This window comes from Antechinus flavipes, chromosome 4, assembly GCF_016432865.1.
Source record: "Antechinus flavipes isolate AdamAnt ecotype Samford, QLD, Australia chromosome 4, AdamAnt_v2, whole genome shotgun sequence".
NCBI classification, from domain to species: Eukaryota; Metazoa; Chordata; class Mammalia; order Dasyuromorphia; family Dasyuridae; genus Antechinus; species Antechinus flavipes.
The window spans coordinates 428,694,318-428,709,231 of record NC_067401.1 but is presented as its reverse complement, the minus strand read 5'-3'; the positions used below and the strand labels follow the sequence as shown (position 1 = coordinate 428,709,231).

General features: G+C 38.4%; 1 protein-coding gene across 1 annotated transcript in view; it reads right to left on the bottom strand.

The window, feature by feature from the left end:
• ADCY10 (adenylate cyclase 10) overlaps window positions 1-14,914 on the bottom strand; it is a 133,121-nt gene that overhangs the window by 82,103 nt on the left and 36,104 nt on the right. The window contains exons 7-9 of the mRNA XM_051996831.1: window positions 9,702-9,790; window positions 7,807-7,998; window positions 2,124-2,242 (exon numbers count right to left, since the gene is read on the bottom strand). Coding sequence (XP_051852791.1) covers window positions 2,124-2,242; window positions 7,807-7,998; window positions 9,702-9,790 — 400 coding nt within the window. The remainder of the gene's footprint in view (window positions 1-2,123; window positions 2,243-7,806; window positions 7,999-9,701; window positions 9,791-14,914) is intronic.

Below are 14,914 nucleotides of genomic sequence, written 5' to 3'. Positions count from 1 at the left end.
GATAGTAATGGGATTTAAGGGGCAAGGAAAAGCCCTTCTGCTTACTTGGCCCTACACCAGAAATTTCATCATTAGTTATCAATCTTTTAGTTCAAAGAATTGATTTTCTAGTTTATTCCAGTGGGAGTACAAACTTTTTTTTTTTTTTTAAGACGTTAATGGTTTGGAAAGCTCAAAGTTAAGAAACTTTCTTCCCCTAGGGTGGAAGTTGCTCAGCGATTTATACTCTTAATGAGTTGCCTGAGATTTGCCCCAGATTCCTTGGTATACAATCAGAGGCTGGACTTGAATCTGAGTCTTCAGAATTCATAAAGGGAAGGGGGAAGGGCAGGAAGCCACCCCTCAAAGATAAAAGTAAATTAGGTTATTTATCATGCTAACTCTTGAAAGTTCATTATCAGGTTGTTTTGTACACTTGTATTAGTTCATCAGATTAGCCAAAGCTCACCTGGTCTAGTAGGAAATGAGTTTATTTTGAAAACTAAGTATAAAAGTATTAATCTGGAGGGAAGTATGAATGAGCCCTTTAGAGTGATTGGGGTAGACGAAACTAATGTCTACAATTATCTGGGGCAATATGAAGGCAGCAAAAGCTCTAAGACACAAGAGAGGGATTGCTGAAAAAGGAGGTTGAGGGAAAGGAGCCCCTGGGGAAGAGAGCAGGGCTTGGGCCTAGAAGGGGAAGTAGGAAGGTAGACCCGGGAAGAAGGAAAGAGGACTGACTGGAAAGGGAGGTTTGCTGGGTGGACTGATTCCAAAATAAACTTCACCTATTTCCAAGTTTTGCCTTGGCTGGGCCTGAAGCCAGGTTCCATTTACTGCTTTCCAACTACTTACTCCACTTTGACCCAGCTGTTGGTCTTACTCAAGCTCCAGCTACAGTATTGGCGGCCAGGGGGAAGGATTATACCCCCGTGGGTACAGCCTCCAGCTCTCTCTGAATCTTGGTTCTGCTCAACTGCAGATTAGTTTCTCAATCTCCTTAACTCACTGACTCCACCGACTCAAGTTCCAGCCACAGTATGGGGAGAGGCAGTGGCAGTCCTTCAGAAGGGCTCCACAGAGGATTTATCTAATGGCCCTTTTCTGCTTTTAAATATTTTTGAGAGCAGCATCATGCTCTGGCTGACCCCAATGTCCTGAACTCTGAATGAGCAGCCCACCTTTCTCAGATCCGGGAGAACATTGAGCAGAGTTTAAAATGTGCCTTCTGTAATATATGTGTATATATATGGCCTGAATATATACGTAGGACACATAGGCTTGGGGCAGCTAGGTGGTGCTGCAGTGGATAGAGCACTGACTGTCAAATGCAGCTTCTGACACTTAACATTTACCAGCTGTGTGACCCTGGGTAAGTCATTTCACCCCAACTGCCTTGCCAAAAAAAGAAAGAAAAAAAGAAAAAGGAACAGGTCTTGAAAAAAGGTAAACATCACCTCCTCCTGTTAGAATCCTAGTGTTAACTCAATGGAATTGATAGAAACAGTGCTTATGGGCTTGGGTTTACACCTTTGGAGTTCATATCTTTGGGAGAATTCACACATTTAAGAGAGTTTACACATTGGCTCACACATTGGAGATTACAAGTCAGGAGATATTCAAGTTTATACCTCCCATAATCCCACTCTCTGAGGAGGAGTCAACCTTTGAGTTTACACCTCTAAAAGAGCATAAAAAGGAACCGAGTGAGTGGAGTCAGTGAGTTAAGAAGCTAATCTACAGTCGGGCAGAACTAAGATTCAGAGAGAGCTGGAGGCTGAAGCTAGCAACAAGAGCTCTCGGAACCAAAGAAAGCTAACTGGGCTATTTTGGAAGAGACAATAAAAGATTTGAACTTTTATCAGCTGGCTGCATTTGAGGTGATTATTGATCTGAACTGAAATGAAGGCATCCTCCAGAAAACCTCCCCAAGAAACCTGCTCCCAGAGAGAAACCATCAATGTGCAAAAAGAAGAGAACACCACATCCTCCTCCTCCTCCCTCACTTACTGTAATTGCCCCACTACTTAGGGAGACTGCAGTGCAAAGCCCTGCTGGTAGAGCTGATTGATTCCCTCCCAAATCCCCAAACTTCACTTATCCCCATGACTATCCAGGAGTACTTAGCTCCCTGCACTCACTTGATTTTGAAGATCTGAGAGCAGTAGTCAAATATGATCACTGCACTTTCCAAAGCATGGGTGATCTCATCGGGTGCTTTTTCTCCAGGGAAACCAAACACACAAAGAAAGGAGCATCCCTGTTGGGAGAAGAGGAAGTAAATATAGTATGACAGGGTTGAGGATATTAATAATCAAAATGCAAAGTAGATGGTCTTCAATCTTCTAAGGCTTGCCACAGATAATTGGCTGTCTTTCCCTTACAAAGAGGGCATTACAGATTCAGTGCTAACAAGTAAGGGGATGAAACATGGAGCCAGAAGGGACCGCAAGAGGCCTCCGATCTCCTCATGGCACAAAGGAGGAAGCCAAGGTAGAAGGAAACCAGATGCTTGCCCAAAGTCAATGGGAGTGTCAGGCAGGGCTGACAACTTGGTCCTTGTACTAGTAATCTGTCTAGTTATCCAAATCCTGACAGGCCTGTTTCTCGCCATACACTATACCCTGCCTTCTCCTCAGATATCTGCCACGACGTCAACCGTGATTGACTAATCCGCAACCTCCATTCTAATGGAGCCTCAATATTTTTCAAATGCCTATTCCTGCATGTCGGCTGCGGTATCTACTTTGGATCCTACCTGTATAAAGAAACATGAAACATCGGAGCCAGAACCAGCACTCATTTCTGAACTGTACTGGCAATGTCATTGCTTAACTTTGCTGAATCTTTTCCCTCTTTCTCTTTGAATCTTTGTTACTGATATAATTTGAGTTCTGAGAACATAGTTTTATTCTCTTACTGAAGGTATCAGCCAATTCATAACTATAATTCCAAGGGGAGAATTACTAGGAATGTGGATCATGTTTTATAAATCTAAGAACAACCAGTTGTTATACCAGGAAGGGCTAACTGGATAGGTGATAGGAGAGGAATATTGTGATTGTGATTTTCAAAACAAAATGTATCAATTTAAGGAAGATAAATGAAAAAATACATAAAGGATCCACGTATTCTTAATTTAATTCTACTTCATTCAGTCTGTTCCTATGATCATCCAGACTCAAAACACAATCCTGTAGTTTTCATAACCTTGCCCTGTGGTTTGGACTCTATTTTGAAGGGAAATAAACCTGGGCTTGCTATCCTCATTATTATTATCATCATCACTAGCCTCATATATACCAGTTTGTAAAACCACAGATGCTAATTTATTTGATCTTTACTATAATTCCATAAGATAAGGATATTATCTCCATTTTACAGGAAACAGAGGCACAGAATGATTTTTTAAAAAGTGATTTGCCAGGATCACATAACTGGTGCCTGAGAATGGATTTGAACTCAAGTCTTCCTAACATCCACTAGCCAATCACATAAGATCAAATGAGATGGTATTTGTAAAATTCTTGGTACGGCGCCTGGAACATGGTAGGCACTTAATACCCTTCCCTTTCCTATTACAGCAACTGTCTATTCTAGTAAGTGTTTCTTTTATCACATTGTCCTATCTAATCATTCAAACTGAGGGGTTTAGACTTCCAGAAGGACATGAACTTGTGGATACTATACCAGCAGTGTCTTGGTGTTTCTCCAAGAAAGTTAGAGTTCAGGAAATATCACCATGTGGACCCTCTAGGTGGTTGTTCTCCATGATTTCCCAAAATTGGAGATTTTGCATATCTTGATCCTGGTTCTCAAGGCCTACGATCTAGGTTCTCAGCTTTCAAGGAATTAGGGTCCATGATCATTTTACAATCCTCCTCTTTCTTGACTCTGCTCTATTTGATACTCTTGATCAGAGGCATCAAATAAGCCAGCAACACTTTGAGTGTTGACCCAACCCAATTTAAAGTGTAATTGATAAGCATTTAACAAAATATGCAATAAAACGTAGATAACATTGGATTTTAAAACTAAATCAATCTGTGAGCCAGCAGGGAGCTGTATCTGTGGGTTAATGGTCCCGATTTCTGAGTTTGACATCCCTGCTCTTAACCCCACTTTACTCCTTAATATTTTCCTGTCCCTAGGTTTTTATGACATTCTTTCCTGGTTCTCCTCTTACCCATCTCATCAATTCCTTCTCAGTCTTGCTCATTTGCTTATCATCCATTAACATGCTTAGTCCCTGTAGAAGTTCCCCAAGGTTCTATCCTGGGCCATCTCTTTGCTTCCTGCATTCTCTGTGTCTTCGCCAGTTCCCATGAGTTCAATCATCAGCTCGAGGATGATCTTAGAGATCCATGTATCCTATCCTGTTCTCTGCTCCAAACTTCAGTCCCAAATCTCTAATTAGCCATTAGGCACCTCAAAGTGGGCATCCTGGAGGAGCTGTCTCTGACTCAATATGTAGGCAAAGTACATTTTGTCATAGTTCCCCACTAAGTCCACCCATCTTCAAACTCACTTCTTTCTGTTGAAGGCCTTCAAATTCATAACCCTGACATCCTCATTGCTTCACTCCTCAAGACACATCTCCAGTCAGTTGCACCATCTCGCCATTTCCTTCTCTACAACGCCTCACACACATAAAGCCTTCTTTGTACTAACACAGCCACCACCTTAGTTCACATCCTTATCACTGCTTCCCCAGACTATTGTGATGGCTCCCCATTGGCCACTATGATCCTCCTGTATACAACTGCCGCTTTGATTTCCTTCAATTCCGATGTGACTGGGTATTTTTATTTCCTCTACAATAAAGTATAAAGTCTTGGGTGTTTCTTTTAAAGTACCTGACAAAGTGATAACAATCTGACTTTCTAGCCTTGTTACACAGGCTCCCATGTTATTCCAATGTAACTTAGGAGTTATATATACTTCTAGGGTCCAGCCGAACCGGCCTTACTGTTTCTCAAGCATGGCATTCCATCCACCATGTCCATGCATTGGCTCCTTTTGTCCCTTGTGCCTTGAATGCCCTCCCTCCCCACCTTACCTCCACCTCACAGATTTCCTCTTTTCCTTCAAGGGGCAGATCAAGCACCCCTCCCTACATGAAGTCTTTCTCATGCCCCCAAATGCTAGTGCCTTCCCCCTCTACAACCAGTGGATGTTTAACGGCTTTGTAGTTTTTTTTTTTTTAATTTGGGGGCTAATTTCCAGCTTGGTCTGTTGCACACCTGATTAAAACAGAGAAGGGTTGCTCAGGCAACCATTGCCTTGCTCACCAGATGTCTGCCAGTCCTCACTCCTAACTGGGTCAGGGCACACACATTCCTTTCACTCCTTTCCCCGAGCCCTCAGGCCTCACCTCTTGCTGAGTCTTTATAAGGGCCATGAAAAAGCACACTACTGCTTTTTATTTGCCCTTTCAACTCCTGTCATGCTGCTGGCAACTGGTGCCAGGTTATGCAAATTACCCCAAGGCTTCACTACTCCTCCTGGAGTCCCTTGCAAGTGCCGGTGGGTGAAGGGTGACCTTTGTTTGGCTTTCCAATGTTCCTGTTCCATAAATGCTCCTGGGATGACCTGTTTAGGCTTCCTGCCAAACTCTTTGCATGCTCATTTTCTCCAGTTTTTGTTGTTTTAACAGCTGAGATTAGTTTATACTTTAAGCTTGGTCACCATGTTTCTCCTTTTAGGGGTAAGATCGAGTGTTTGTGGCTTGCAGCAGTTTCTAGCTCCTTTTGGGCACTCTTTCCTATCAATTCAACTTTCCTGAGAACTGGAAATCATCAAAGTGATCACAGAGTTTTTAGCTATTACTCATTTTTCAGTCAGTGCCACTGTAGTTGAACCACTGTAGTTGAAGTATCTTCTTACCTTCATCCATCTTCTCATTTACTTTTAATGTTAATCTTGACTTTCCCCTCCAGTGACTCTCATCAATAATCAGTGGCTTTTTACCTCAAGAGAGACAGTCAATTTCACATTTCTTATATTATTTAGGGTTCACCATCTTCAGCACTTTCTGACTTTCTTTTTGAAGGAGCAGTAAGCTATTAATGCCATGCTACAATTGTATTACCCCATATAATTATCCTTTCTCTCTCCTCCCCCCGGAGGAAAAATAACCCTTTGCTTATCCAGTCCTTCCCTGGTCCCTCCTCATATCGACTCTGACCAGGCACTATCAAAATTCAGATCCCTTGTCTCTCGACCCAGCAAATGATGGGGAAAAAGGATGATGAGACAATCTTTTCTTAGAGAACCAGTGTCCTGTTTTATGTCCAAGACATTAGGAGAACCGAGAGGAAGGCATCTGGAGGACTGATCACCATCTATGGTGACAGAATGAGCACACAAGAATCACTGCTTACCCAAAGTAGTAGTTTGGGGCTTACCTTCAGGACTTAGTTCTTTTTTTTCTTGTATCTACAGGAATAATAATGAAAATGTCTAGCATTTTCATAGTGCTTTAAGGTCTGCCAAGTGCCTCACAAATATTATCTCATTTGATCCTCACAATAACCCTGGGAAGCAGGTACTGTTATTTATCTGCCCAGACAGAGTGCCCAGGTTCACATAGTAAGTGTCTGAAGCTGGATTTGAATCCAGGCCTTCCTGACTTCAGATCCAACACTGTACATACTGCTCCTCCTACCTAGCAACCTGGAAAGAAGCAACAGTGGGCCTGGGTCCTCTGGAAATCTTGAGTGATGACCTGGTAGGTTCGGTGTTCACAGTTCCATGGTACTGTCTTTGAATTTCAATATGCACACCTTGCCAGCACTTTATAGAGTTGTGTTGTGTTTTGTTTTTAATAGAGAAAGGCAAGGGTGTGAAATTTAAAGGGATCTCTTTGTAGTTAATTCATTACTATTCAGATCCCACTTTTGATGATGGGAAGCCTGACTTGGTGCATAGGTGGATGCCCACTTGCTGTGGCTTGTGAAGAATGTCCCTTTAGCATCCTGAAATAACGTTTCCACCCAGATGATTTTTTGCAACAAGATTTAGAGGGACCTTAGAGATGATTTAGTTAGGGTAGCCAACTAGACAAGAATGGTTTTTACATTTTAAAATATATAGATTGTATTTTAAAATGTAAAAAGCAAGGTTTAGGATCGGGGCTGAAGGTGACTTTTGATCTAGGCTAACCTCTCACTTTAAATATCAGGAAACTGATACCTTCCACCAGCTCCTTTTAAGATACATATGCTGCTACTAAAATATAGACCATATTCCTGTTTGTCACAGAATGAGGGACTTTATTATTATCACTCCGTTACTAGCATATAGAGCATATTACTGTGTTATAGGATGAGGGACTTTATTGTATCACTCTGCTACTAGCATATAGAGTATATTATTATGTTATAGCATGAGGGACTTTTTTGTATCACTCCGTTATTAGCATATAGAGCATATTACTATGTTATAGGATGAGGGACTTTATTATATCACTCTGCTACTAGCATATAGAGTATATTATTACGTTATAGCATGAGGGACTTTTTTGTATCACTCCATTACTAGCATATAGAGCATATTGCTATATTATAGGATGAGGGACTTTTTTGTATCACTCTGCTTTAGAGGGAAGAACACTGAATTCTTGGAATGTGGAAGAGATAAAAAATGGGGTAATAAAAGAGGTACAAGGGGGAGAAATGCAATCTAACTTTAGGGGAGGGGAGTCCATTGGTACCCATCCTGAAAGCCTTATTTCTGTAATATAATAATCTCCCCAAAAGCAAAGGTGTTGCCAAAATTGAGGTGTTGCCCAAGCTAGTCATTTTGTCCTGGGTTTACACTCACTTTGTCAAACATAAAGACCTTATTGATTTGGCCTTTGAAGGTCTTCAGGACAGAGTCAATGTACACACTGGAATCCTGGATGGCCTGGCCGATATCATCGGCAGTCTCCTTCCCTTTAAACTGCAGGTTGACAAACACAATTGTCACAGGTCGAAGTTCAGACAAATAACCTCTCAGCTGTTTGTCATCAATCTGGAAAATAAGAACCAAAAAAATGTCCCCTGAGCAGACCAGTCATACGCATCCCTACTTCGAGACTGGCCTCCAGACTGTACCTATCTTCAGGAAGACCACCTTTTATGGAAAGCCTCAGGTCCTTCCAAGGCAAGACTCAGTAATGTTCCTGTCCTGCCAGAGGCCTTTTCTGAATCCCCCAAGTCCTAGCAATGAAGCCAATTTGTGATGTTGACAAATTTAAACAAATTCCTTGTTGGTTTGAAAGTTACAAAATTGTGAAAGTAACTTAAATTATCTCGCTCATATCAAGTTATCCTAAAAAAAAAAGTAAAATATATAACATATTTTTAACTTACTTTTGGATATATGGCTATTTTTGCTTAACAGAATGCAAATGGGAAGGGCCCTTTTGTTTTTGTCTTTGCATCCTCAGGGCCAAAAAAAGTGCCTGACATAGAAGAAGCAGTTAGCAGATGCTTTTTTGAATTGAATTGAATGGATTAAAACCAAAATCTTACAATATGTGGAGTTTAACATGGTAGAAGCATCATGGGCCAGCTAATAATTATAAAATTGAGAGAGAGGATTGGGAAAAGTCATCGGGAGGCTCCTTTTGTTGGAATCCCATCTTTTAGGAGCTTTGTGTCAATGGGATAGCCACTTATGTTATGCAACTCAGTTATGTCAGTTGAGGAAAATGGGGACAATAATGCAACAATCTCCAGGATTATAGTGAGGATCACAAGAGGGAATATTTGTAAAGTGCTTAGAATAGTGCCTGGCACATAGTAGCTGTTTAATAAATACTTATTAAAAAGGAAAGAAAAACATGTATTAAATAACATGTGTATTCATGTTTATATATATGTATAATGTATATAAAACAACATATATAGATATGCAATATACACAAATATATATGTATTTGTATGTATGTACATGTTTAAAATATATATTTAATTTAGATCTTTATTTAGTTTCTGATAAAACTTAAGTGGGACTATATTTACACATATAAATATGGTTTATTCTTAAATTCACACATATGTATGTGTGTCTGTGTGTGTGTAAACCCACTTAAATCTCATCAGAATCTTGTGAAGTTCTTAAAGGCCTTTTTACTCCCAAATGTACAAATGAAAAAAAAGAGTCAAGTAACTGTCCAGTGGTCACATGGCTAGTTAACATTAAAAGCCACATTAGACCCCAGCTCTCCTTTCTGTATCTGGTAGGCTATCTGCTATGCTATGCTGTGATCCTGATTATCGGTATCAGGACTGGCACAGGGAAAGATGATTTGAAGCATCAAACCAACATGTTATCCCTCAAATTATACTGTGAGGGTGGTCTTGCAACTGTGCAAATGAGACCCATCCTTTCTTAACATAGGAGGGGATCCAATTCAAGCAATGTTCATGAACTGGTAGAAAAGTAGCAATGAAGGAGCAAATGGAGAACCTCTGGATTCTAATTAACTTAGCTTCCTTGACCTCAAAGCCTAAAGCCAAATATTTTTCTCTATCCTATGAAAGGAGAAAAAACAAAGTCTGATGTTTATTTTTGAAATTCTTCTGTTGTTTGGGTCATAGAGGAAATATGTGATTTCTGCCCCTTTTCTGACTTATAAAGTGGATAATTTTGATACTAGTTCTGATTATCTTTTTTAATGTTCAGATCCCAAGTTAAGTAAAAGTTGGTGACTACAATGACTGAAATACCTGCTTCAAAATACTTCGCATGATGTACTTTTGTAAAGAGAGTTCCAGGTCAGAGTTAGACTCCAGAGTAGAGGCAAGTCTCAGAATGTCTAAAAAAGAAGAAAGATTGGCTTTGGGAAAAAGTCTAGACAGAGCAGTCACTATTAACAATAAGCAACATCTTAAGCACTGTGATATGATTCTGGAATGACATTTTCCAATGTAGAATGATGTGAGTCCCAGCCACACGATGACTGTATTCTAAATTGGAGGGTCCATTCTAGTACTGTGAAGTCTCCAAGAGTATCACCTCTTCTAGAGTCTTACTTTGCCCCATGATGGTATGGAGGTGAGTATGAGATCTTAACGGCATTATAGCAAAAGAGTAAATAAGTCTTGTCAAGCCAAAAAGGCTTCTGGCACAGTCCAGATGACAAAGTATATTTTGTTTTCCAAATATCACTCTGGGTTCAAATTGGTGAAGATTACTCAAGAAGACCACACTCTCTCTTCTTTCTAGCTTTCACCAACTCTGCCAGTTCCTCATACATAATGTATGTGAATGATCTTTGGAGTCAAGGGTTACCCAAGGGCAAAGTGATCTTAGTTGGGAGAATTCCATTATCAGTAAGCTATCCACTAAGGAAGAAATATTTTTTGGCCATTGCAACTTATGAAACAAAGAAAAATACAAAACGTTTCTCGTTTTCATGGGCCCCCTTTTTATATCTACCATGACTGCGGCAGACTGGCAGAGAAAGAAGTTTTTAGATACACTTTTTAGAGTATAATTTATATGATGTTTTCGTATAAATTGCAGATTTCAAAGCACTTTACATATGTTAATGCATTTGATTCTCACAACAATTCTGAGAAGTAGGTGCTACGGTTATCCCCATTTTACAGCTTGAAGAAACTGGCAAACAGAGGTTAAATCACTTACCAAGGGTGACCCAGTTAGTAAGTGTCCAAGGTCCAATTTGAACTGGTGTCTTTCTGACTCCACATACAACTTTCTATTCACCGTGCCACCCAGCTGCTATCTATAAACACTAACAGTTAGGACTTTGGTGAGATCTCTGTCTAGTAACAATCTTTCTCTAATAACATCAAGTTGACATGCCATTGGAGAAATTGCATCATATCAGTCTGAATATTCTTAGTATGAATGAAACCAGAAGATATATGTGGAATTTGAAGTTAAATGAAAGACTGGTACACAAATTCTCCTGGTAGAGGAAAATAAAGGTGCTGAAATACAACTGTGATGACTCAGTTATCACTGATAAGGGAAAAAATAGCTCGTTACAGACATATTTAGAAATCTTTTCCATTCTTTGTTGCTGCCTTCTAGTTTCATCCTTAATGCTCTTGGGATGAGTTGGTTTAATAGAATTTCTTAGTATATTCTAGAAAGTTTTTTTTTCCTACTGCTTTTCAATGTTTTCTAAGACAGTTTTCTACCATTCTCTATAAAACTTTCAAAAGTATTTTATATTGTAAATTAGGCTGATGTCTGCTAAAACAGCCTTCAAGAGAGTCTGCTTCATGCTACAGTTTGGAGTCAGATAGGACTTTTGTGAAAGAAATGCTAGTGGGTATTTTATAATGTCAGGCTTTTGGGTTTAGAAGTTTAGCGCAATTAATCAGCAGCCTAAAAGCAAGCAGAAGAGGTCAACCTGGTCACCTGGTCACTTCATCTTGCAGTGAATGTGATGACCAGTTACAAAAGACCCTTGGTGAGAATAATTTAAGAACATGTACCCATATCTTTTAGAGAAGATGAGGAAATAGAGAAATTACATGAAGAATTCAAGAAAACTTTCTGAAATTAAAGAATATATATATTTTCACACTTGGTGACTTAAGTTCAAAAATAAAGTACAATGGAGGACAGTGAATAAATTTTACAAAATATGACTCAAGATGATTTTATATAAATAAGTAGCTTCTTAAGGGGTTGATTTGGGAGGTGTTAGACATGGCAAATACCAAATAACATTACAAAAAATTAAATTTACTTTATCTTAAGAGAAAGAAAATAACTTGTTTTTAATATTGCACAGTGAGCAGATAATGAATCTGAAGTTAGGAACACTCATCTTCTTGAGTTCAAATCCAGCCTCGGACATTTACTAACTGTGATCCTTTGCAAATTACTATTTACTTCTGTTTTATAAGGAAATGGCAAACCATTCACTATCTTTACCAAGAAATTCCTCCAGGGCAGTTTAGTTGGTATAGTGGGTAGAGCACCAGCCCTGAAGTAAGGAGAAAAAGAGAGAGAGAGAGAGAGAGAGAGAGAGAGAGAGAGAGAGAGAGAGAGAGAGAGAGAGAAAGGAAGGGAGGAAGGGAGGAAGGGAGGGAGGAAGGAAGGAAGGAAGGAAGGAAGGAAGGAAGGAAGGAAGGAAGAAAGAAAGAAAGGAAGGAAGGAAGGAAGGAAGGAAGGAAGGAAGAAAGAAAGAAAGGAAGGAAGGAAGGAAGGAAGGAAGGAAGGAAGGAAGGAAGGAAGGAAGGAAGGAAGGAAGAAAGGAAAGAAGGAAAGAAGGAAGGAAAGAAGGAAGGAAAGAAGGAAGGAAAGAAGGAAGGAAAGAAGGAAGGAAAGAAGGAAGGAAAGAAGGAAGGAAGGAAGGAAGGAAGGAAGGAAGGAAGGAAGGAAGAAGAAAAACCTCCAAAGGGGTCACAATGAAACATGACTGGAAAATAACTGAACAATAATCACATATAATTTCCAAGTTAGTTATTTTGACAGATCATCAACGTGGAAAAGAAAAGATTGAAATCAACACCAAATTAGAAGAAAAACATGTGGTACACATTTAACGAACTCCAACCAACTAACAATAGCTATTAATACCTAACAATGGGAGTCTGATAAAACAGATATTGACAGAGATTATCACTACTTCCCAATGAATTTTGTTGAAAAGTAAATCATGAAGAGTCTAAAATTAAGGACTTCAAAATGAAGAGTATAAAAATTGAAAACTAATGCAATTAATAAATAATCTCTTTGCTAAGCAGAGGGATAAGTATCCTGTTTTATAATGTAAATTTGCTTGGAAAATTTTATAGAGGATAAAAAAATCCCTAAAAAATATCATCTCATAAAGCTTTAAAAAGACAGAACAGAGAAAAAGAATTTTAAAAAATAGCAAAAAAAAAAAAAAATAATTAAATCAACTTATCACAAGAGTATTTAAGAATAAAACTGGAAGGACAACAAATAGTTAAATTATGGAAATCACACAAATATTTCTATGTTAAATTACTTTCCACATCATTGCTAATGTGGCACAGTGAATGAAGTACTGGACCTAGAAATTAGATTCATCTTCTTATGTTATGATCAGCTCTGATGGATGTAGCTTTTTTCAACAATGAGCTGTTTCAGGCCAATTTCAATAGACTTGTGAAGAAAACAGCCATCTACATCCAGAGAGAGGACTATGGGATTGAATGTGGATCACAACATAATATTTTCACCATTTTTGTTGTTTGCTTGCTTTGTGTTTTCTTATTTTTTTTTTCCTTTTTGATCTGAGTTTCCTTGTACAGCATGATAAATGTGGAAATATGTATAGTAGAATTGCACATATTTAACATATATTGAATTAATTGCTGTCTAGGGGAGGAAGTTAGAGGAAGGGAGGGAGAAAAATTTGGAATATGCAAGGGTGAATGCTAAAAACTATCTTTGTATATATTTTGAAAATAAAGAGCTATTTTTATTATTTAAAGAAAAGAAAAAATACAAAGGAAAAAAATTCATCTTTACTTGAGTAACTACAGTTAGGCCCTAATTCCAATGTGCTGTATTAATAAGTAGAAATGAAACTAAATAAAGACAAGAACAACAATTGTACTAGCCTCAAGTATTGGGAGGAGGACCAGGCTAGATGCAACACCATTTGATAGTTATGGAGGGATTGCTTCTCAAAAAAGGAGAATATACTAAATGTAAGAGGGTGCGGGATCACAGACTTAATTATTATTCCTCAAAACCCCCAAGCCCTCAAATTTGAGAAAACATCAATAACGTCTAACTTATCTGCCTTCTTCCCCCCCCCATATATAATATATCTACAACTTTTAAAGAATAACAAACATATATATTGAAATATCTTTGAAAATATGAGATAGGAACAGGAAGGCTTTCAAAAGTTTTCCATAACAGAATACATGCTTATAATCACAACTGATTTATAGATGCATAAAACAGCAGGTCCCATTATACTTATTGTGTGCCAAGTGCCTAATGGCCTCTATTCTGTGTCAGTTCCACTGACCCACTAGATCTGAACTTGAATGAGCATCCCATGAATGCTGAGAATATCATATTGTTATAGACAAATTCAGCCCCTCTCTAACAATGTACTCAGCCCTAATGCAAATATATAAACATGTGTTTACTATTTTCATTTATTGGTGAACTTTTTAATTTGCTTATGAGTGATATACTGTTCCCAAGGAAAAACCTAAGAATGGTGGCAAATTATTCCTAAAAGCTCCTCTTTTCCAGAATCAAGATTATGGGAAAGAAATAAGTATGGAGGCAGCACTTGGCTTTCAGTGGCATTCAATACCCTGATATCCCTTCTATTTTGTAACTTAGCACAGGTCAATGTAAGCCTACTTAACTAACTGGTAGCGATGGCAAATTGAATTTGTAAAATAATTGCATTGCATGGGGAGACATAATATACTTTTGAAAAACATTTCTATTTGAGAAACAATGTCCAAATTTATGGAGATTAGTCATTGCTAGTTACTGCTTAGGTGCTATTTCCTACAGGATGTCTTTGTAATCCCATTCCAAAGGAAAATTAGCATTTCCCATCCTCTAGAGTTACTTCCATACTTTGCATACATTTTGTATTTGCTTATTTGTGACATGTTGTTTCTTCCTAGTAGAATGAAAGATCCTTGAGGACAAGGACTACTGAATATTATTTAATATTATTTAAGTCTATATCTTCACTATGTAGCAGTGTCTGGTATATATCATTCAAAAGACCAGAAATATCCATTTAAACTTTTTTTGAAAAAAGTTATCATTACTATTTTTATTTTATTTGCTTTATGGATTTAAAAAATGTAACACCAGTTGATGCAGTTTGGTCCTTTGAGATATTCTTAATTCTAATCTTTTTAAAAATAAATGCTTGTTGAATTGAGTATTTCATTGCCAGTCCTGTGAAGTTCAGATTTATCTTTTATTGCTTCAAGAGGAC